General features: G+C 47.6%; 1 protein-coding gene across 2 annotated transcripts in view; it reads right to left on the bottom strand.

The window, feature by feature from the left end:
• The window catches only part of RGS9 (regulator of G protein signaling 9), a 38,605-nt gene extending 24,872 nt beyond the window's left edge, over positions 1-13,733 (bottom strand). For both annotated transcript variants that reach the window (XM_075279572.1, XM_075279573.1), the window contains exon 1: positions 13,598-13,733. In XM_075279572.1, the coding sequence (XP_075135673.1) occupies positions 13,598-13,660 (63 nt within the window). In that variant the 5' untranslated portion in view covers positions 13,661-13,733. The remainder of the gene's footprint in view (positions 1-13,597) is intronic.
• Positions 13,734-25,784: the final 12,051 nt, after the last annotated feature.

Genomic DNA, 25,784 nt, shown 5'->3' on the forward strand with positions numbered 1-25,784 from the left:
CTGCAGTATGGGAAACTAAGACAGTTTTGCATTTAAACCATATTATTATCTTAATAAATCTGCCCCATTGTTTGGATATCATGTCACACATGGACACTATTATATACTATAGGAGTGGCAGGTTTTCTTCAGGAGTTGGGGGCCCTTTATTCTGGGGCCCCCATTATTGTGTATTTCTCAGCAGTAAAATCCTGAAGCCGTGGTTATTGCCTGTAGCTGTAGACCTGATTCTGGAGGTAGATCCATAGTAACGAAGTGGGGAGGGGGTGTCAGACAACGCATCCAGGGAGAGGGGCCGTGAACAGGTCGAATGTATAATTTATGCCCCTCTTTCCCTCCACACATAACCCACTTCTCACCAGTGCGGAGACTGCTGAGCGCCACTGTGGGGGCGTAACCCTGGGAAAGGACAAAACATCTGCAATTCAGATGTAAGCAAAATAATGAGGAGAGGGGCTGAGGACTAATGGCGGAGAGTTTGGAATTAATGGGTGTAATAAAAAATCCTCGCCAATTCTCAACACCGCATGTGGTAAGTAACAGAGGGCGAAATGTCATAGTCGACATGCACTAAGGTCACAGTGGAAGTACTATATATATATATATATATATATATGTACACAGTCCTATGAAAAAGTTTGGGCACCCCTATTAATCTTAATCATTTTTAGTTCTAAATATTTTGGTGTTTGCAGCAGCCATTTCAGTTTGATATATCTAATAACTGATGGACACAGTAATATTTCAGGATTGAAATGAGGTTTATTGTACTAACAGAAAATGCGCAATATGCATTAAACCAAAATTTGACCGGTGCAAAAGTATGGGCACCTCAACAGAAAAGTGACATTAATATTTAGTAGATCCTCCTTTTCAGTGGAGTAACTAGGAATGGCGGGGCCCCGTGGCGAACTTTTGACATGGGGCCCCCCCTGACACCGAAGATCTTGACCGAGCCCCTCCTACGCATTCCTGCGCGCTCTATTATGACCAATAGTGGCCCCTGCACACAGTATTATGTCCCATAGTGGCCCCTGCACACAGTATTATGTCCCTTAGAGGCCCCTGCACACAGTATTATACCCAATAGTGACCCCTGCACACAGTATTATGTCCCATAGTGGCCCCTGCACACAGTATTATGTCCCATAGTGGCCCCTGCACACAGTATTATGTCCCATAGTGGCCCCTGCACACAGTATTATACCCAATAGTGGCCCCTGCACACAGTATTATGTCCCTTAGTGGCCCCTACAGGACTAAATACTGTCACGTCACCCGCTGACCGCTATACCAGGACAAATTGTGGATAAAAAATCTGGTCATGTGCATTACAATTTAGTAACTCCATGTGCCTCATATTAATAGCAGTTAACCCCATCATCTCCCTCACATTAACCCCTGTCTGCCTCACCATAAGAGTTACTGATATGTGAGAGACATGGAGGTAATAATAAAGTATCTTCATTATTATTACCCCCATATGTCTCACATATCAGTAACTCTTATGGTGAGGCACACAGGGGTTAATTTGAGGGACATGATGGGGTTAACTGCTATTAATATGAGGCACATGGAGTTACTAAAACACAAGTAATCCCCCCAAATGCCTGATAGTAATAAGTAACCCCAGTACGTACCTGTGTAGCTTCAGTTTCATTTTCCTGGAGCAGCTTCTTCCTCTTCTCTTCTGTGCAGGACGGCAGGGATAAGCCCCGCCTCCTCCTCTCATTGGTGGGCAGAAGACAGCAGAGAAAGGGAGGGGGGAGAGAGGGGGAACGTCCTGCAGCGCTGAGAGGAGCCAGACCTGCAGCTCCTGTGTCTCAGCCGTTGCTGCAGCTTCGGGGCCCCCTGTTGGTGGAAAGTATTCCACCAACAGGGGGCCCCGATCATTATACTCGGGGGTCCGAAAAGACCTCCGAGAATAATGATAGCAGTGGTAGCAGCTGTCACCGGGCCCCTAATGTCCCGGGCCCTGTGGCAGCTGCTACCGCTGCTATGGTGGTAGTTACGCCACTGCTCCTTTTGCAAAGATAACAGCCTCTAGTCGCTTCCTGTAGCTTTTAATCAGTTCCTGGATCCTGGATAAAGGTATTTTGGACAAACAATTCAAGTTCAGTTAAGTTTGATGGCGGCCGAGCATGGACAGCCCGCTTCAAATCATCCCACAGATGTTCAATGATATTCAGGTCTGGGGACTGGGATGGCCATTCCAGAACATTGTAATTGTTCCTCTGCATGAATGCCTGAGGATTTGGAGCGGTGTTTTGGATCATTGTCTTGCTGAAATATCCATCCCCGGCGTAACTTCAACTTCGTCACTGATTCTTGAACATTATTCTCAAGAATCTGCTGATACTGAGTGGAATCCATGCGACCCTCAACTTTAACAAGATTCCCGATTCCGGCATTGGCCACACAGCCCCAAAGCATGATGGAACCTCCACCAAATTTTACAGTGGGTAGCAAGTGTTTTTCTTGGAATGCTGTTTCTTTTTGGACGCCATGCATAACGCCTTTTTTTTTTATAACCAAACAACTCAATCTTTGTTTCCAAAATGAAGCTGCCTTGTCCAAATGTGCTTTTTCATACCTCAGGCAACTCTATTTGTGGTGTACGTGCAGAAACGGCTTCTTTCTCATCACTCTCCCATACAGCTTCTCCTTGTGCAAAGTGCGCTGTATAGTTGACCGATGCACAGTGACACCATCTGCAGCAAGATGATGCTACAGCTCTTTGGAGGTGGTCTGTGGATTGTCCTTGACTGTTCTCACCATTCTTCTTCTCTGCCTTTCTGATATTTTTCTTGGCCTGCCACTTCTGGGCTTAACAAGAACTGTCCCTGTGGTTTTCCATTTCCTTACTATGTTCCTCACAGTGGAAACTGACAGGTTAAATCTCTGAGACAACGTTTTGTATCCTTCCCCTGAACAACTATGTTGAACAATCTTTGTTTTCAGATCATTTGAGAGCGGGCTGTCCATGTTCGGCGACCATCAAACTTAACTGAACTTGAATTGTTTTGTAGAAAGAAATGGTCCACAATACCTTCATCCAGGATCCAGGAACTGATTAAAAGCTACAGGAAGCGACTAGAGGCTGTTATCTTTGCAAAAGGAGGATCAACTAAATATTAATGTCACTTTTCTGTTGAGGTGCCCATACTTTTGCACCGGTCAAATTTTGGTTTAATGCATATTGCGCATTTTCTGTTAGTACAATAAACCTCATTTCAATCCTGAAATATTACTGTGTCCATCAGTTATTAGATATATCAAACTGAAATGGCTGTTGCAAACACCAAAATATTTAGAACTAAAAATGATTAAGATTAATAGGGGTGCCCAAACTTTTTCATAGGACTGTATATATATATATATATATATATATATATATATATATATATATGTATGATGCAGCCTATCCGTTCACTAGAGAGCAGCGGTGACATTACTGAGAATACAGACTATCCGTTCACTAGAGAGCAGCGGTGACATTACTGAGAATACAGACTATCCTTTCACTAGAGAGCAGCGGTGACATTACTGAGAATACAGCCTATCCATTCACTAGAGAGCAGCGGTGACATCACTGAGAATACAGCCTATCCATTCACTAGAGAGCAGCGGTGACATCACTGAGAATACAGACTATCCATTTACTAGAGAGCAGCGGTGACATCACTGAGAATACAGCCTATCCATTCACTAGAGAGCAGCGATGACATTACTGAGAATACTGTACAGCCTATCCATTCACTGGAGAGCAGCGGTGACATCACTGAGAATACAGCCTATCCATTCACTAGAGAACAGCGGTGACATCACTGAGAATACAGCCTATCCATTCACTAGAGAGCAGCGCTGACATCACTGAGAATACTGTACAGCCTATCCATTCACTAGAGAGCAGCGGTGACATTACTGAGAATGTAGCCTATCCATTCACTAGAGAGCAGTAGTGACATTACTGAGAATACAGCCTATCCATTCACTAGAGAGCAGCGGTGACATCACTGAGAATACTGTACAGCCTATCCATTCACTAGGGAGCAGCGGTGACATTACTGAGAATACAGACTATCCATTCACTAGAGAGCAGCGGTGACATCACTGAGAATACAGCCTATCCATTCACTAGAGAGCAGCGGTGACATCACTGAGAATGCAGCCTGTCCATTCACTAGAGAGCAGCGGTGACATTACTGAGAAGACTGTACAGCCTATCCATTCACTAGAGAGCAGCGGTGACATTACTGAGAATACTGTACAGCCTATCCATTCACTAGAGAGCAGCGGTGATATTACTGAGAATACAGACTATCCATTCACTAGAGAGCAGCGGTGACATCACTGAGAATGCAGATTATCCATTCACTAGAGAGCAGCGGTGACATTACTGAGTATACAGACTATCCATTCACTAGGGAGCAGCGGTGACATCCCTGAGAATGCAGCCTATCCATTCACTAGAGAGCAGCGGTGACATTACTGAGAATACTGTACAGCCTATCCATTCACTGGAGAGCAGCGGTGACATCACTGAGAATGCAGAATATCCATTCACTAGAGAGCAGCGGTGACATCACTGAGAATACTGTACAGCCTATCCATTCACTAGAGAGCAGCGGTGACATCACTGAGAATGCAGCCTATCCATTCACTAGAGAGCAGCGGTGACATCACTGAGAATGCAGCCTATCCATTCACTAGAGAGCAGTAGTGACATTACTGAGAATACAGCCTATCCATTCACTAGAAAGCAGCAGTGACATCATTGAGAATACAGCCTATCCATTCACTAGAGAGCAGCGGTGACATCATTGAGAATACAGAATATCCATTCACTAGAGAGCAGCGGTGACATCACTGAGAATACTGTACAGCCTATCCATTCACTAGAGAGCAGCGGTGACATCACTGAGAATGCAGCCTATCCATTCACTAGAGAGCAGCGGTGACATCACTGAGAATGCAGCCTATCCATTCACTAGAGAGCAGTAGTGACATTACTGAGAATACAGCCTATCCATTCACTAGAAAGCAGCAGTGACATCATTGAGAATACAGCCTATCCATTCACTAGAGAGCAGCAGTGATATTACTGAGAATACAGCCTATCCATTCACTAGAGAGCAGCGGTGACATCACTGAGAATGCAGCCTATCCATTCACTAGAGAGCAGCGGTGACATCACTGAGAATACAGCCTATCCATTCACTAGAGAGCAGCGGTGACATCACTGAGAATACTGTACAGCCTATCCATTCACTAGAGAGCAGCGGTGACATTACTGAGAATACAGCCTATCCATTCACTAGAGAGCAGCGGTGACATCACTGAGAATACAGCCTATCCATTCACTAGAGAGCAGCGGTGACATCACTGAGAATACAGCCTATCTATTCACTAGAGAGCAGCGGTGACATCATTGAGAATACAGCCTATCCATTCACTAGAGAGCAGCGGTGACATTACTGAGAATACAGACTATCCTTTCATTAGAGAGCAGCGGTGATATTACTGAGAATACAGACTATCCATTCACTAGAGAGCAGCGGTGACATCACTGAGAATGCAGCCTATCCATTCACTAGAGAGCAGTAGTGACATTACTGAGAATGCAGCCTATCTATTCACTAGAGAGCAGCGGTGACATTACTGAGAATACTGTACAGCCTATCCATTCACTAGAGAGCAGCGTTGACATCACTGAGAATGCAGACTATCCATTCACTAGAGAGCAGCGGTGACATCATTGAGAATACAGCCTATCCATTCACTAGAGAGCAGCGGTGACATCACTGAGAATACTGTACAGCCTATCCATTCACTGGAGAGCAGCGGTGACATCACTGAGAATGCAGACTATCCATTCACTAGAGAGCAGCGGTGACATTACCGAGAATGCATACTATCCATTCACTAGAGAGCAGCGGTGACATTACTGAGAATACAGACTATCCATTCACTAGAGAGCAGCGGTGACATTACTGAGAATACAGACTATCCATTCACTAGAGAGCAGCGGTGACATTACAGAGAATACAGACTATCCATACACTAGAGAGCAGCGGTGACATCCCTGAGAATGCAGCCTATCCATTCACTAGAGAGCAGCGGTGACATCACTGAGAATACTGTACAGCCTATCCATTCACTAGAGAGCAGCGGTGACATCACTGAGAATACAGCCTATCCATTCACTAGAGAGCAGTAGTGACATTACTGAGAATACAGTCTATCCATTCACTAGAGAGCAGCGGTGACATTATTGAGAATACAGACTATCCATTCACTAGAGAGCAGCGGTGACATCATTGAGAATACAGACTATCCATTCACTAGAGAGCAGCGGTGACATTACTGAGAATACTGTACAGCCTATCCATTCACTAGCGAGCAGGTGACATTACTGAGAATACAGACTATCCATTCACTAGAAAGCAGCAGTGACATCATTGAGAATACAGCCTATCCATTCACTAGAGAGCAGAGGTGACATTATTGAGAATACTGTACAGCCTATCCATTCACTAGAGAGCAGGTGACATTACTGAGAATACAGACTATCCATTCACTAGAGAGCAGCAGTGACATCCCTGAGAATACAGCCTATCCATTCACTAGAGAGCAGGTGACATTACTGAGAATACAGACTATCCATTCACTAGAAAGCAGCAGTGACATCCCTGAGAATGCAGCCTATCCATTCACTAGAGAGCAGCGGTGACATCACTGAGAATACAGCCTATCCATTCACTAGAGAGCAGGTGACATTACTGAGAATGCAGACTATCCATTCACTAAAGAGCAGGTGACATCACTGAGAATACAGCCTATCCATTCACTAGAGAGCAGCGGTGACATCCCTGAGAATGCAGCCTATCCATTCACTAGAGAGCAGCGGTGACATCACTGAGAATGCAGCCTATCCATTCACTAGAGAGCAGCGGTGACATCACTGAGAATGCAAACTATCCATTTGCTACAGACTTGTGGATTCAGATCAGGCTGCACTTATATCTCCTGCACATTATGTAGGACGTCACTCTCGGGGTTACCTCTCCCTGTGTTCTCTGCAGGTGAAAGTATTTTTTTGGGACGAGGTTCAGGAAGCGGAAGAAACCTCTCCAGACAGAACACGATGCAGCTGAAATGCCAGGAATTAAATATACATCAGGTGATAATTGTTCACGAGGCGCAGAACACGAAACCTCAGCCGCTACTGCACATGTCCTGGCGCAGACAGGAATCTAACAGACCAGAGTGTGACAGGGCAGCTGCCTATCCAACATGGCCACACAACTGATCAGACTTAAAGAGCCAATAACCCATTCTGTCTGGAGTGTTATAAGAGGAGTGTAAGATACCAGTCTGTGGAGATGCTGTAGAAGTAATTGGGATGGGGGGGGGGGGGGGGGTCCTGATATTCCAGGGCAGGGTCATGGTCAGCAATGCTTCCTTATAAGGGGCAGTCAGAAGGGAGCGGCAGTCTCTGCTCAGTGTCTCCGCAGTCAGTGGCGTCCTGGAATCTTAGCTCCAGACAATATCTGGAGGCAGCACAATATACAGAGGACGCCATACATACAGTGTTGGCCAAAAGGGTACTATTCCGTTATCGGGCCAGCAGCAGCGCAGTTCAGCAGCAGCTTTCGGGACAGCAGTTCAGCAGCGGGAATTACAATGACATCCGAGGACTGCTGGCCCGATGCTTGTGCCCAGTAACCAGTACATCGATGACCCCCCTCCCCCATCCTTCTCCTCCTGCCAGTGCTGCCCCCCAGCTCTCCTTACATCTTCCCCGTACCCTCTCCCCGCCACACGACTAGGCCTCACCTCAGCGCTAGTACCGAGACCGAAAGGAAAGACACCGGGGCTCAATCCAGGCCCTGACAAGAAACACGCCGACTATAGGAACGGTGAGCTACAGCGAGCCGGAGGGACAAACTTTCTGCAGCGTCCGGCGGCTATCTAGTAGCATTCATTGCTCAAGATTTACGGTGAGGCCTATTACAGGGAGAGGGTACGGGGCAGATGTAAGAAGAGCTGGGGGGCAGCACTGGAAGGAAGAGGAGGATGAGGGCATCGATCGATGTACTGCCTACTACACACAAGCACGGCCTCTATCATCGGGCCAGCATCGGCTTAGTCATGTGGCGGGGAGAGGGTACGGGGTAGATGTAAGGAGAGCTGGGGGGCAGCACTGGAAGGAGGAGGAGATGGAGGGGGGGTCATTGATGTACTGGCTACTGGGCACAAGCATCGGGCCAGCAGTCCTCGGATGTCATTGTAATTCCCGCTGCTGAACTGAACTGCTGTCCCGAAAGCTGGTGCTGAAATGCGCTGCTGCTGGCCCGATAACGGAATAGTACCGCCAAAAGTATTGGCCCCCCTGCAATTCTGTCAGATAATACTCGTGTTTTTCCAGAAAATGATTGCAAGCACAAACTCTTTGGTAATATCTTCATTTATTTTGCTTGCAATGAAAAAACACAAAAGAGAATGAAAAAAAAGTCAAATCATTGATCATTTTACACAAAACTCCAAAAATGGTCTGGACAGAAGTATTGGCCCCCTCAGCCTAATACTTGGTAGCACAACCTTTAGACACAATAACTGCGCACAACCGCTTCAGGTAACCAGCAATGAGTTTCTTACAAGGCTCTGCTGGAATTTTAGACCATTCTTCTTTGGCAAACTGCTCCAGGTCCCCCCTGAGATGTGAAGGGGGCCTTCTCCAAACTGCCATCAGGAGATCTCTCCCCCTCCCCCACAGGTGTTCTATGGGATTCAGGGCTGGACTCATTGCTGCCACTTTACAAGTCTCCAGGGCTTTCTCTCAAACCATTTTCTAGTGCTGACCTGAAGTGTGTTTTGGGTCATTGTCCTGCTGGAAGACCCCTGACCTCTGAGGGAGACCCAGCTTTCTCACACTGGGCCCTACATTATGCTGCACAATGTGTTGGTCGTCTTCAGACTTCATAATGCCATGCACACGGTCAAGCAGTCCAGTGCCAGAGGCAGCAAAGCAACCCCAAAACATCAGGGAACCTCCGCCATGTCTGACTGTAGGGACCGTGTTCTTTTCTTTGAAGGCCTCTTTTTTTCCCTGTAAACTCTATGTTGAGGCCTTTTCCTACTTTTGTCTCCTCTGACCAGAGAACATTCTTCCAAAACGTTTTTAGCTTTCTCAGGTAAGTTTTGGCAAACTCCAGCCTGGCTTGTTTATGTCTCTGGGTAAGAAGTGGGGTCTTCCTGGGTCTCCTACCATACAGTCCCTTCTCATTCAGACGCTGACACTGGATAGTACGGGGTGACACTGTTGTACCCTCGGACTGCAGGGCAGATGGAACTTGTTTGGATGTTAGTCGAGGGTCTTTATCCACCATCCGCACAATCTTGCGTTGAAATCTCTCGTCAATTTTTCTTTTCCGTCCACATCTAGGGAGGTTAGCCACAGTGCCATGGGCTTTACACTTCTTGATGACACTGCGCACGGTAGACACAGGAACATTCAGGTCTTTGGAGATGGACTTGTAGCCTTGAGATTGCTCATGCTTCCTCACCATTTTGCTTCTCAAGTCCTCAGACAGTTCTTTGGTCTTCTTTCTTTTCTCCATGCTCAATGTGGTCACACAAGGACACAGGACAGAGGTTGAGTCAACTTTAATCCATTTCAACTGGCTGCAAGTGTGATTTAGTTATTGCCACCACCTGTTAGGTGCCTCAGGTAAGTAACAGGTGCTGTTAATTACACAAATTAGAGAAGCATCACATGGTTTTTCAAACAGTGCCAATACTTTTGTCCACCCCCTTTATTATGTTTGCTGTGGAATTATATCCAATTTGGCTTTTTGACAATTCTTTTTGTGGTTTTCCATTGAAGACAAATTAAATGAAGATAATAATACCAAAGAATTTGTGATTGCAATCATTTTCTGGAAGAAACTGAGTATTATCTGACAGAATTGCAGGGGTGCCAATACTTTTGGCAAACACTGAATATACAGAACACTTTGCTAATCTGGTGATGATTGGGCCAGTGACAGATTATCAAATGTGCTGGTTTATACAATCTTCTGTATTATCAGGACAGTCCTAGCAGAGTATGTAGACGTCTTATTGGCCTTCTGTTTCAGCTAATAGCCCAGGTGTGGTTACGTCTCAGATTGCAGGGTGCAGATCTAACTGTACACAGGTGAAGCAGTTGTGCTGCATAGATTTGGAACTGTACAAAGGACTACACAACATCTCCCACAATACATTTCAAAGAGCATTATGGGAGTTTAGGGTTAGTGCCAGTAGATTCCAATAGTACAGCAAGCAGAATTAGGGCGACTTCACACAGAGTTTAGGCTCTGTGTATTCTGTTAATTTTACACGTGCAAAAATACACGTCTAAAATGTAGTTAGCCATTGAGTTCAATAGCATGTTCGTGTAACATGCGTCATTTTGCGCGCCCAAGAAGGGCGCGCATTATACGAAAAAGCCATTGAATTCAATGGCTAACTACATTTTACACATGTATTTTTACACGTGTAAAATGAACAAAATGAGTGGAGCGTATAAAGAATACACGGAGCGTAAACTCCGTGTGAAGGGGCCCTTATATTGACCGATCATGGTTCCTGTCTGGTTATAAAACCAACTTTGCTTCTCAAGTCCTAGTGAAAGACTAGTGAAAGGGGCAACATACAAAGCCTATAAAACACAGGAGAAAATGGAGACTATGAGGGTGGACAAAGAAAGGAAATACATGGAGCATACAGGGGAAAAGAGAATGTGCGGAGCCTGCAAAGAGCCTACAGGGGAGAGAGGAGACGCACAGAGCTTACAGGGGAGAGAGGAAACGCACAGAGCTTACAAGGGAGAGAGGAAACGCACAGAGCTTACAGGGGAGAGAGGAAACGCACAGAGCTTACAGGGGAGAGAGGAAACGCACAGACCTACAGGGGAGAGAGGAAACGCACAGAGCCTACAGGGGAGAGAGATAATGCACAGAGCCTACAGGGGAGAGAGGAAACGCACAGAGCTTACAGGGGAGAGAGGAAACGCACAGAGCTTACAGGGGTGAGAGGAAACGCACAGAGCCTACAGGGGAGAGAGGAAACGCACGGAGCCTACAGGGGAGAGAGGAAATGCACAGAGCCTACAGGGGAGAGAGGAAATGCACAGAGCCTACAGGGGAGAGAGGAAATGCACAGAGCTTACAGGGGTGAGAGGAAACGCACAGAGCTTACAGGGGAGAGAGGAAAGGCACAGAGCTTACAGGGGAGAGAGGAAACGCACAGAGCTTACAGGGGTGAGAGGAAACGCACAGAGCTTACAGGGAAGAGAGGAAACGCACAGAGCTTACAGGGGAGAGAGGAAACGCACAGAGCTTACAGGGGAGAGAGGAAAGGCACAGAGCTTACAGGGAGAGAGGAGACGCACAGAGCCTACAGGGGAGAGAGGAAAGGCACGGAGCTTACAGGGGTGAGAGGAAACGAACAGAGCTTACAGGGGAGAGAGGAAACGCACAGAGCCTACAGGGGTGAGAGGAAAGGCACAGAGCCTACAGGGGAGAGAGGAAATGCACAGAGCTTACAGGGGAGAGAGAGGAAACACACAGAGCTTACAGGGGAGAGAGGAAAAGCACAGAGCTTACAGGGGAGAGAGGAAACGCACAGAGCTTACAATGGAGAGAGGAAACGCACAGAGCCTACAGGGGAGAGAGGAAACGCACAGAGCTTACAGGGGAGAGAGGAAATGCACAGAGCCTACAGGGGAGAGAGGAAAGGCACAGAGCTTACAGGGGAGCGTAAAGGCACAGAGCTTACAGGGACAGAAAGAGGGAACGCACAGAGCCTACAAAAGAGAATGTGCTAATCCTACGGGAGAAAGAAAGAGGGGGAAAGAGAGAAATAGAATAGCTGAAACCTACAGGGAGCCTAGATGGGACAGAGAAAGGGAATGTACAGTGCCTGCAGGAAGAGAAAGTGGGAACACACTACAGGAAAGAGAGGTAATGTGCAGAGCCTACAGAGGAGATAGAGAGAGGAAATGTGTGGAGCTTATGGGAGAAATAGAGAGGGAGGGAATTAGCAGGGCCTATAGTGGAGGAAAAGAAGGAAAGCACAGAGCCTACAAGGAGAGAGAGGAGTATTGCACAGAGCCTACAGGGGAGACAGCGGGAAGATATGGAGCACTACATGGAACCTACAATGGAGGGATAAAGGGTACACACAGTGCCTACGGAAGGGGGGAGAGAAAACAAATGGAACCTATAGAGGGAAGGAAAGGGAACATACAGAAGCTACAGCAGGAAGAGAGAAAGGGATTGGTTAGAGCCTATAGAAGAGAGAGAACACAGAGCCTAGAGGTGAGAGAGAAGGAATGTGTAGGACCTATGGGTGAGAGAGAGGGAACGCATGGAGCCTAAATGTGAGAGAGAAGGAATGCACAGAGCCTACAGGTGAGAGAGAAGGAATGTGCAGGACCTATGGGTGAGAGAGAGGGAACGCATGGAGCCTAAATGTAAGAGAGAAGGAACAAACGGAGCCTAAATATGACAGAGAAGGAATGCACAGAGCCTACAGGTGAGAGAATGTAGAGAGCCTATGGAGGGAACAGGCATTGCAGGAGGAGCGGCATTTAGTGATGCATGATCAGACGGATCTAGTTCCATAGTTTACAAAATAACCAGAACAGGATTAACCCTTTGCAGCCACGTGACCTCTGACCTCCGCACCATTGTCTCTATACCAGCTGGCCCTGTCACAGGGAATAACTGTAAACCCCATCAGCCGGATAATCCGAGGACTTGAGAGACACAGATAACACTGATTATCGCCCTGTAATAAACTCCTCTCCTTGTTCCAGAAGAGCCGCCTCCTCAGGTAGTGACATCATCAATACAGTGATGACATCACACTGAGAAGTCTGTCCCATACAGGAAATTAAGAAAATACAGAAAATCTGAGCACTAGTCACTGCAATTGTCACAGCACAGCCCTGATGCACACAAGCCACAGACTTTGCACGGCCGTCGGGGTGGGGGTGGTTGGGGATATTATATGATGACATCAAATGTGTCCATTTAGAACTTCCTAGAGGTTATATAATGAATCTCAGTGACCTGGTTTGTGACCTCCAGCAGATGATGAGTGCTCTCTATGTAGGATCTATAGAAGGGTACTGACCTGCAGCGCCATCAATCAGGGGTCACTGCTGGTCACCAGCTCATTCTATACTGGGAAGACGGCGGCGGTAATCTCTGGGTCTCTCCATCTTTACCATTCTACTGCCAGTTTATAGGATTGGTTTCTACCTGGGCACACAACGTCTCCCAGTATGCCATGCAGCAACAACTAGACTACAACATTCATATTAGACTTCATGCAGTAACATAAAATAGTATGGACACCTGGCGCAGCTACATCGCACACAATAGCATGCAACCACAATAACAGATGCATCAGCACTTAGTGATACATGGCTGCATACACACAACATGTATGACACCTGCCATGTACTGCACATGTAACCTGGAAGAGAACAGCACAAGCCCCTCACACACATCTCTGCAGCATGCCCGCCTGGCACAGTGCTCACCTTCTTGAGGAATGCCATCCTCGGCCTGTAGTGCTGGCCCTGGTCTAGATGCTTCACGGTCATGTTTGCAGCTGATCAGACACAGACAGGCAGTTGCAGGAGACACAGGTTGTGGTGGCAGCTCAAGCCCCGCCCCTCTCACTGCTGTCAGTCACCCGCTCACAGCCAATCAGCAGGACGCCTGTCGCTGCCCCTATATGCATAAAACTGCAGTACTGCTTGGCACCACTAGAGGGAGGTGCTGTGAAAGAATCTACAGGCGGTCCATGTACCTGCGCTTATAATGACCAGAGTGGAAGATACAAAGCCACGGGAGAACAGACTGTGCCAGCACTGTGACCAGGGGGCCTTGAAGACGAGACCTACTTCCTGCTACACTGCACCAAATACTCAGCTGTGAGGGCTGTCTACTACCAAAGACTCTCTGCCCACATCCCAGACTTCACATCTGCAGACGAGAAGAGGAAACTCTACATCCTACTGGGAGAAGAAGAGACCACTGTGGAGATCGCTGCCCAATACGTGTCCAGCTGTCACCAAACAAGAGGAAGATGAGACGCATGGACTATGAAACCCCCCACCCCCCAGAGACTATTAAACCCCCCACCCACTACCCGAACACCACTAAGTGCCCCCCTCATCACCTGTTTATCCCATACCCACCGATACCCGCATGCCCCAAACAAGAACGACGAGACCTTAAGGACACTCAAACCCCAAGCCACAGACCCCGTACCCATCCCCCTCCACCACCCCCAATCCCCTTTTCTGCTTTGGCAACACCACATGTTTTATTCTTTGGTAATACTAATAAAGCTCATTTGTATCTTGAGAATGTCAGATATAGAGAGTGTAAGATACAGACACAGTGTAGGATAGAGAGAGAGTGCCAAATATAAAGAGTGTAAGATACAGACACAGTGTAGGATATAGAGAGAGTGTCAGATGTAGATAGTGTAAGATACAGACACAGTGTAGGATATAGAGAGAGTGTCAGATATAGATAGTTTAAGATACAGACACAGTGTAGGATATAGAGTGCTAAATATAAAGAGTGTAAGATACAGACACAGTGTAGGATATAGAGAGAGTGTCAGATATAGAGAGTGTAAGATACAGACACAGTGTAGGATATAGAGAGTGTAAGATACAGACACAGTGTAGGATATAGAGAGAGGGTCAGCTATAGAGAGTGTAAGATACAGACACAGTGAAGGATATAGAGAGAGTGTTAGATATAGAGAGTGTAACATACAGACACAGTGTAGGATATAGAGAGTGTAAGATACAGACACAGTGTAGGATATAGAGAGTGTAAGATACAGACACAGTGTAGGATATAGAGAGAGGGTCAGCTATAGAGAGTGTAAGATACAGACACAGTGAAGGATATAGAGAGAGTGTTAGATATAGAGAGTGTAAGATACAGACACAGTGTAGGATATAGAGAGTGTAAGATACAGACACAGTGTAGGATATAGAGAGAGGGTCAGCTATAGAGAGTGTAACATATAGACACAGTGTAGGATATAGAGAGAGTGCCAAATATAAAGAGTGTAAGATACAAAGAGTAGGATATAGAGAGAGTGTCAGATATAGACACTGTAACATACAAAGTGTAGGCTGTAGAGAGAGTGTAAGATACAGAAAGTGTGACAGGTGATTCTGCAGTTACAGTACATGACCAAACACTGATCAAAGAAGAGCAGGTACACCATTCACTACATGGATCACTAGACGGTAGATACAACTTTACATACTACCGATCACTAGAGAGCAGATACACCTACACTATACTGACTCAAGGAGTAACACACAGCACTCCCATCACTATACTCCTCGCAGTACATCATGTCAGAGGAACAAGAACAGTAAGAGAAGAGTCCTGACAAATGTATCAATGTCCCATCAATGAATCAGCCATCTACATTCCGCAGGTCCCTACCCCTGGGGTACAGTCTGTTTATGGTCAGTGGATACTTATTTAGAATGATTGTCTGGTCTGACAACTCCCTCTGGTGGTGACCCTGTGCTCTGCACTATCATATAGTTTTTTGTATTTTTGTCCAATTTTATCATCTTCCACATATGAGGAAAATAGAAAGAGCTCTGTACCCTGTCGGATAAGGGGTGTATATCATGGCGCCAGTGCAGGGCATTACGCCCCCAACACCCTAGGCTGCAACAGTAAATACCACTAACCCCTCCATCACCCTAGACCCCCCCCCCCCCCAATAAATATTATTAACCCCTCCATCACCTTAGACCCCATGCAGTAAATACCATTAACCCCTTCATCATTGTAGACCCCCACAGTAAATACCATTAACCCTTCCATCACCCTAGACCCCCACAATAAATACCATTAACCCCTCCATCACTCTTGACTCCCACAATAAATATTATCAACCCCTCCATCGCCCTAGACCCCATGCAGTAAATACCATTAACCCCTACATCATTGTAGACCCCCACAGTAAATACCATTAACCCCTTCATCACCTTAGACCCCCACAGTAAATATTATTAACTCTTTAATAATAATAAAAATAATAATAATACATTTTATTGCTATATCACCAACATATTCCGCAGCGCTGTACAAATTGTAGGGTTCAAGTACAGACAAAATGAGACATTACAGAGAAATAGTCAATTCACACAATGGGACGGAGGGCCCTGCTCACAAGAGCTTACAATCTATGAAACTCTAGACCTCAACAGTAAATACAATTAACCCCCTCCACCAACAATGATTCCCACAGTAAATATTATTAACCCCTACGTCACCCTAGACCCCCCCACAGTAAATACCATTAACTCCTTGATCATCCTAGACCTGTGCAGTAAATGCCATTAACCCCTCCATTACCATAGACGTCCACAGTAAATACCGTTTACTCCTCAATCACCCTAGAGCCCCTCTAGAGTAAATACCATTAAAGGAGTTATCCACTTTATAACATTGATAGCTTAATCTTAGAATGGGTCATCAATATTAGATTTGCGAGGGTCCAACAGTTGGGACCCTCACAGATCAGTTGATAAGGTGGCCTTAGGTGTACTAGTATTGTCGTACTGAAGACTATGAGGCACCACTGCAGTACCTAAAGTCACCACTACTGACTGACTGACTACTAAACTGTGAGCTGCACTGTCTCAGAGCAATTCATCTGTGGGGTTCCCAGGCGTCAGACCCTGACCTATCCTAAGTATCCATCCACTAGACCCCCACAGTATCTCCTCCATCACCCTATAGTAAATACCAGTAATGACTCCCCCCCCCCCTTAATAAAGACCCCCCACACACACCCCCACTGGTTCATGGCTCTGCCTCTCTGGGCATCAATGTGTCATCTGTCCTTGAGTTTGTAACTTTGTTTCAGGGCTGTCAGAAGAGGAAGTGGGGCGAGTCGCATGCAGCTCACACCCTGCTGTTCCCGAGTGTCAGGGGATTTCACTGTGAGCTCATCCCTTAGTGTGTCTATTAATAATAACGCCAAACCTCGACGGTCACATGACTTGTGTAACGCACAGATGAAAAAAGCCATTCACCGTACAATCCTACTAACTGAATGACCACCACTCATGTTTGTAGCCACATCTCGAGCTGCAATCACTATTCTCCTGTTACATCATTTCTTATACTGTAGTCACATCCAGAGCTGCAATCACTATTCTCCTGTTCAATCATGTCTTATACTGTAGTCACATCCAGAGCTGCAGTCACATTTTTTCTGTTACAGTATGTCTTCACCGCCATTCACAACTCTTCTCTTACATCATGTCTTATACTGTAGTCATATGTAGAGCTGCAGCCACAATGCTACTGTTACATTATATCTTTGGGGATGGGCAGGGCCCTCAGACTCATCTCCTATGGGGCCCATGGTACTCTAGATACTCCTGGTCTCTGTGGTGCTGTCTTTATGTTCCAGATCCCAAGGGCTTGCTGTGATGCCCCCCAAATCCTGGAATTTGGTGTTTTGGTATTGTCAGGGCAGAGGCGGGTTTATTCCAGTCCAGGCACAGATCTGCATATATAGCAATGCGGGTGTGCAGGACCCCCCTCCCCCTGTGCTACAATGTGTGAGTGCAAGTAACTATATAGACTGGATGCACTGTAACATACTCTCAGCTGTGTAGCAGGACCCCCACTCATGTACTGACAGTCTGCTACAATGTATCAGTGCAGGTATCAATACAGAGTGGACACACTGTAACATACTCTCAGCTGTGTAGCAGGACCCCCACTCATGTACTGACAGTCTGCTGCAATGTATCAGTGCAGGTAACAACACAGACTGGACACACTGTAACATACTCTCAGCTGTGTAGCAGGACACCCACTCCTGTACTGATAGTCTGCTACAATGTATCAGTGCAGGTATCAATACAGAGTGGACACACTGTAACATACTTTCAGCTGTGTAGCAGGACCCCTACTCCTGTACTGATAGTCTGCTACAATGTATCAGTGCAGGTAACAACACAGACTGGACACACTGTAACATACTCTCAGCTGTGTAGCAGGACACCCACTCCTGTACTGATAGTCTGCTACAATGTATCAGTGCAGGTATCAACACAGACTGGACACACTGTAACATACTTTCAGCTGTGTAGCAGGACCCCTACTCCTGTACTGATAGTCTGCTACAATGTATCAGTGCAGGTAACAACACAGACTGGACACACTGTAACATACTCTCAGCTGTGTAGCAGGACACCCACTCCTGTACTGATAGTCTGCTACAATGTATCAGTGCAGGTATCAACACAGACTGGACACACTGTAACATACTTTCAGCTGTGTAGCAGGACCCCTACTCCTGTACTGATAGTCTGCTACAATGTATCAGTGCAGGTAACAACACAGACTGGACACACTGTAACATACTCTCAGCTGTGTAGCAGGACACCCACTCCTGTACAGATAGTCTGCTACAATGTATCAGTGCAGGTATCAATACACAGTGGGCATATTGTAACAAACTCTTAGCTGTGTTGCAGGATGTCCACAGGTAACTGCATTTTTAGTTTTTTTCGAGCCCCATGTGGACCCAAACAACGGAGAGACTAATGCTAGTGTGAACCTAGCGTAATCTATATGACAAAACCCCCTTACCCCTGTGCTAACAGTCTGCTACAATGTGTCAGTGCAGGTAACTGTAGAGAATTGATACACTGTAACAAACTCTCATCTGTATGGAAGTACTTACACACACACACACACACACACACACACACACACACCCTGCCTGCTCTTGTACTAAGAGTCTAATATAATGTATCAGTGCAGGTAACAGCACAGACTGGATACACTGTAACAAACTCTCAGGCCCGATTCATATCTGCATTCAGGCCATTCCATTCCCCTCTCCACATGCAAAATGCGGAGAGAAAAATCCTGCAAGCAGCACTTTTCTCTCCGCATTTTTCGTGTGGAAACTGAGGGGAAACTACATGGACCCCATTATAGTCTATGGGGTCTGCGGGTTTCCTTAGGTAACCACTTTTTTATGCGGATTAGGTTTCCGTTCAAGGGTCCCCAAGCGGACAGAAACCCATGCACAGATGTGAACCAGGCCTCAGCTGTGGGGCAGTACTGTCACTCCCCACACTTGTACTGACAGTCTGCTGCAAAGTATCAGTACAGGTAACAGCACAGACTGGATACACTGTAACAAACTCTCAGCTGTGTGGCAGGACCTCCCACTCCTGTACTGACAGTATACTACAATGTATCTGTGCAGGTAACAGTACAGACTGGATACACAGGCGGCAGTGAGGTAGGGCTCCATCAGTGAGTGTCGAAGTGTTACAATAATCAGTATATAACGTATAGAGGAGGAGGCTGTACATTGGCCTATATAACTGTACACAACAGGGTCCTAGAGGTGCAGGAATGGAGCAGATCTCACACCAGGGAATCCCTTTATTATCACTAATTACATCTCTCTACATTCCCAGCAGCCAAATGGTTAACCACGCCAACCTCAACAGTGCTCTCACTTCTGCACGTCACAGTCTGTCACACCGGGGGACGCCATTTCCTGTATCACAGCCTAGGCCACACGCGGCTCACACACTGCAGCCAATCCGCTCATCCCCATTCTGTGTCAGTCGGAGTTTCTTTATTTTTTGGGGGTGAACAGATATTTAATCCCTAAAATCCCAGATAAATGAATAGGCCCCAAACCAGTACATAGTTGTGCCCAAACTGCATGGCAGTCTCTTGTTCTCATGCACACTGCTGGCCGGAGGACAGTCTCTAGTTCTCACACACACTGCTGGCCGGAGAACAGTCTCTAGTCCTCACACACACTGCTGGCCAGGGGAAAGTCTCTAGTTCTTACACACAATGTTGGCTACTAGACAGTCTCAATTCTTACTCACACTCCTGGTCAGAGGATAGTCTCTAGTCCTCACACCCACTGCTGGCCGGAGGACAGTCTCTAGTTGTGTCACACACTGCTGACTGCAGTACAATCTCTAGTTCTTATACACAATGTTGGCTGCAGAACAGTCTCAATTCTTACTCACACTCCTGGCCAGAAGATAGTCTCTAGTTCTCACACACTGCTGGCAAGGGGACAGTCTCTAGTTCTCACACACACTGCTGGCTGGAGGACAGTCTCTAGCTCTCACACACACTGCTGGCTGAAGGACAGTCTCTAGCTCTCACACACACTGCTGGCTGGAGGACAGTCTCTAGCTCTCACACACACTGCTGGCCAGAGGACAGTCTCTAGTTCTCACACACTCTTCTGGCCGGAGGACAGTCTCTAGTTCTCACACACACTGCTGGCTGGAGGACAGTCTCTAGTTCTCACACACACTGCTGACCGGAGGACAGTCTCTAGTTCTTACACACAATAGTGGCTGCAGGACAGTCTCAATTCTTACTCACACTCCTGGCCAGAAGATAGTCTCTAGTCCTCACACACTGCTGGCAAGGGGACAGTCTCTAGTTCTCACACACACTGCTGGCTGCAGTACAGTCTCTAGTTCTCACACACACTGCTGGCCGGAGGACAGTCTCTAGTTCTTACACACAATAGTGGCTGCAGAACAGTCTCTAGTCCTCACACACTGCTGGCCAGGGCACAGTCTCTAATTCTCACACACACTGCTGGCTGGAGGACAGTCTCTAGCTCTCACACACACTGCTGGCTGGAGGACAGTCTCTAGTTCTCACACACACTCCTGGCCGGAGGACAGTCTCTAGTTCTTACACACAATAGTGGCTGCAGGACAGTCTCAATTCTTACTCACACTCCTGGCCAGAAGATAGTCTCTAGTCCTCACACACTGCTGGCAAGGGGACAGTCTCTAGTTCTCACACACACTGCTGGCTGCAGTACAGTCTCTAGTTCTCACACACACTGCTGGCCGGAGGACAGTTTCTAGTTCTTACACACAATAGTGGCTGCAGAACAGTCTCTAGTCCTCACACACTGCTGGCCAGGGCACAGTCTCTAATTCTCACACACACTGCTGGCTGGAGGACAGTCTCTAGCTATCACACACACTGCTGGCTGGAGGACAGTCTCTAGTTCTCACACACACTCCTGGCCAGAAGATAGTCTCTAGTCCTCACACACTGCTGGCAAGGGGACAGTCTCTAGTTCTCACACACACTGCTGGCTGGAGGACAGTCTCTAGTTCTCACACACACTGCTGGCCGGAGGACAGTCTCTAGTTCTTACACACAATAGTGGCTGCAGAACAGTCTCTAGTCCTCACACACTGCTGACCAGGGGACAGTCTCTAGTTCTCACACACACTGCTGGCCGGAGGACAGTCTCTAGTTCTCACACACACTGCTGGCTGGAGGACAGTCTCTAGTTCTCACACACACTGCTGGCTGCAGTACAGTCTCTAGTTCTCACACACACTGCTGGCTGGAGGACAGTCTCTAGTTCTCACACACACTGCTGGCCGGAGGACAGTCTCTAGTTCTTACACACAATAGTGGCTGCAGAACAGTCTCTAGTCCTCACACACTGCTGGCCAGGGGACAGTCTCTAGTTCTCACACACACTGCTGGCCGGAGGACAGTCTCTAGTTCTCACACACACTGCTGGCCGGAGGACAGTCTCTAGCTCTCACACACACTGCTGGCCGGAGGACAGTCTCTAGTTCTCACACACACTGCTGGCTGGAGGACAGTCTCTAGTTCTCACACACAATAGTGGCTGCAGGACAGTCTCAATTCTTACTCACACTCCTGGCCAGAAGATAGTCTCTAGTCCTCACACACTGCTGGCAAGGGGACAGTCTCTAGTTCTCACACACACTGCTGGCTGCAGTACAGTCTCTAGTTCTCACACACACTGCTGGCCGGAGGACAGTCTCTAGTTCTTACACACAATAGTGGCTGCAGAACAGTCTCTAGTCCTCACACACTGCTGGCCAGGGGACAGTCTCTAGTTCTCACATGTACTGCTGGCCAGAGGACAGTCTCTAGTTCTCACATGTACTGCTGGCTGGAGGACAGTCTCTAGTTCTCACACACACTGCTGGCTGGAGGACAGTCTCTAGTTCTCACACACACTGCTGGCCGGAGGACAGTCTCTAGTTCTCACACACACTGCTGGCTTGAGGACAGTCTCTAGTTCTCACACACACTGCTGACCGGAGGACAGTCTCTAATTCTCACATGTACTGCTGACTTGAGGACAGTCTCTAGTTCTCACACACACTGTTGGCTGGAGGACAGTCTCTAGTTCTCACACACACTGCTGACCGGAGGACAGTCTCTAGTTCTGTCACACACACTGCTGGCCGGAGGACAGTCTCTAGTTCTCACACACACTGCTGGCTTGAGGACAGTCTCTAGTTCTCACACACACTGCTGACCGGAGGACAGTCTCTAATTCTCACATGTACTGCTGGCTGGAGGATAGTCTCTAGTTCTCACACACACTGTTGGCTGGAGCACAGTCTCTAGTTCTCACACACACTGCTGGCTGGAGCACAGTCTCTAGTTCTCACACACACTGCTGGCTGGAGGACAGTCTCTAGTTCTCACACACACTGGAGGACAGTCTCTAGTTCTCACACACACTGTTGGCTGGAGGACAGTCTCTAGTTCTCACACACACTGCTGGCTGGAGCACAGTCTCTAGTTCTCACACACACTGCTGGCTGGAGGACAGTCTCTAGTTCTCACACACACTGGAGGACAGTCTCTAGTTCTCACACACACTGTTGGCTGGAGGACAGTCTCTAGTTCTCACACACACTGTTGGCTGGAGCACAGTCTCTAGTTCTCACACACACTGCTGGCTGGAGGACAGTCTATAGTTCTCACACACACTGTCGGCTGGAGGACAGTCTCTAGTTCTCACAAACTGCTGGCCAGAGAACAGTCTCTAGTTCTCACATGTAGTGCTGGCTGGAGGACAGTCTCTAGTTCTCACACACACTGCTGGCTGGAGGACAGTCTCTAGTTTTCACAAACTGCTGGCCAGAGAACAGTCTCTAGTTCTCACATGTTCTGCTGGCTAGGCCGGCTCCAGGTTTGTGTGAGCTCTTTGCGGTACAACTCTAAACAGCTAAGAACAACAGAAAGTGGGTGCTTTTTGCTGCAGCAGACCTCGCCACTATAGTTTGTACAAGTGAGTTGTGCAGCTCTACCCTACTGCCTCAGCATCGGTGACCTGTGATACCTGGGACCCTCCACAGTTCTAAAATTGCTACAATGTATCAGTCTGCAGTCCTCAGACCTTTGCCTAGTCTGATACACTGTAACATACCCTCAACATGTATTAGACATATGTACAATATGAGCCTGAAGCTGGGTGCTGTACCACAACTGTGAAAAGCATCTTGTGTGGTACCAATTCCAAAGACACCTCATCCAAAGGACCTCAATGGCTACAGACCTGTAGCACTGACATCCCACTTGAGAGCAGGGGTAGGGAACGTTCGGCTCTCCAGCTGCTGTGAAACTACAACTCTCAAAATGCTCCATTCACTTCCATGGGAGTTCCAAGAACAGTAGAGCAAGTTTGCATGCTGGGAGTTGTAGTTTTGCAACAGCTGGAGAGCTGAGGTTCCCTGTCCTAGAGAAACTGGTCCTGACATATCTCTGCCCTCTAGTGAGCTCCGCTCTGTACCCCCTCCAGTTTGCCTATTGGCCGGGTATTGGGGTAGAGACGCCATCATCCACCTTCTTCATAGTGCTCTTTCTCACCTGGAGAAACCTGGGAACACTGTGAGAATAATGTTCTTTGATTTCTCCAGTGCTTTTAACACCATTCAGCCAGGACTACTGAGGGAGAAGCTGAACCTTGCTGGTGTGGACCATCACCAGTCCAACTGGATCCTAGACTACCTGACACCCCGCCCTCAGTATGTGAGAGCCCAGGACTGTGTGTCTGACACTGTGATCTGTAGTACGGGGGCACCACAAGGTCCAGTTCTTGCCCCATTTCTCTTCACACTGTACACTGCTGACTTTAGGCACAACTCATCCAGCTGTTACTTACAGAAGTCCTCCGATGACTCTGCTATAATAGTAGGCCTTATCACTGATGGCGACGATAGGGAATACAGAGACTTAAACCGGGATTTTGTGGAATGGGGCAACGGGACCACCTCAGGATTAATGCTGGGAAGACCAAGGAGATGGTGGTGGACTTTAGTAAGCGGAGAAGTTCTCCGAATCCGGTGGACATCCAGGGGACGGGCATTGAGATAGTCAAGACTTATAAGTACCTGGGTGTGCTCCTCAATAATAAACTAGACTGGGCCGATCACCTGGAGGCGCTGCACAGAAAGGGTCACAGCAGACTCTACCTGCTCAGGAGGCTGAGGGCCTTCGGAGTCCAGGGGCCACTTCTTAGGGCCTTCTTCAACTCTGTGGTAGCATCAGCCATCTTCTTCTGAATGGCCTGCTGGGGGAGTAGCATACCAGCCAGGGACAGAAATAGACTTGACAGGCTGGTTAGAAGGGCCAGCTCTGTCCTGTGGAGCCCCCTGGACCCAGTACAGGTGGTGGGTGACAGAAGGATACTGTCTGTGGTGACCTCCATGCTGGAGAACAAATCCCACCCCATGTATGAGACTGTGATAGAACTGGGCAGTACTGTCAGTGACCGACTGCTTCACCCAGTGTGAGAAGGAGCTATCGGAGATCCTTCCTGCCAACCGCGGTCAGGCTGTATAATCTACATCAGACCAAGCAGAGATCACTCCGCACAGAGAACTAAATGATCCTGAAGTCTCTTTATTTTAGTTGCTATGACTCCTAGTATCTTTTCTATCTGCTATGAGCTTGTATGTGTTCTCTCTTGTAATATATTACTGTATTAGGGCGGGTTCACACCTGCGCCCGGTCTCTGCTTTGTGGGTTTCTATTTTCTGCCCTAGAAACTGGACAGGAGACGGAAACCCGGCGGTCAGTGTCCACCTGTGAGCATCTTCTGGTCTCCACGCCAAAACAGGTCCTGCATGTCCAACTTTGTGTCCGGTTAGAAAAACAGAGAGGCAGAAGACGCTCACGGGTGGTCACTTTGCAAACCCATTCAAGTGAATGGGATTGAAAACTGACTGCCGGTTTCCGTCTCCTGTACAGTTTCTTGGGCATAAGACGGAAACCTGCAAAGTGGAGAGCAGGTGCAGGTGTGAACCTGCCCTTATCCATGCTGCTGTAACACTGAATTTCCCCATGGTGGGACTGTTAAAGGATTATCTTATTTTATCTTATCTGTGAGTAGCCTCTGAATGTAAACTAGAATACTGTAAGTGACTGCCAGGCGGTGTTACATGAGGGTTCCCTGTTACAGTGGGGGTTGCACTATATCCCGGGGTCACACCCCTCCCTCTTGTATACATCGCTCTGTACAGAGCAGGCTGGTTGGGGGGTAGTAAGGGCACAGCGGCCCCTGCCCTTCCCTCTTCAGGCTTCACTGACGTAACTTTCGTCTTTTCCTCAGTTTTGTGTCCGCGCTAATCGCCATTTTGTTGTAGTTATTTCCAGTTATTTCCATAGCTTGTGGCATCGATCTCCGGTACAATGGCGCTCCACGCCCACTTGTCGGCGCACGTCAAAATTGGCGCATGCGCGTCGTCACGAACAGCTGCGGCTCGTACGTCCCGGGCGGGGCTGCGCGCTCTTTTGTCGGCAGGCTCGCGCACGCAGACATAAACGTGGTGACGTCGTGACGCGGTGGCG

The sequence above is a fragment of the Leptodactylus fuscus genome, chromosome 6, assembly GCF_031893055.1.
Source record: "Leptodactylus fuscus isolate aLepFus1 chromosome 6, aLepFus1.hap2, whole genome shotgun sequence".
Classification (NCBI taxonomy): domain Eukaryota; kingdom Metazoa; phylum Chordata; class Amphibia; order Anura; family Leptodactylidae; genus Leptodactylus; species Leptodactylus fuscus.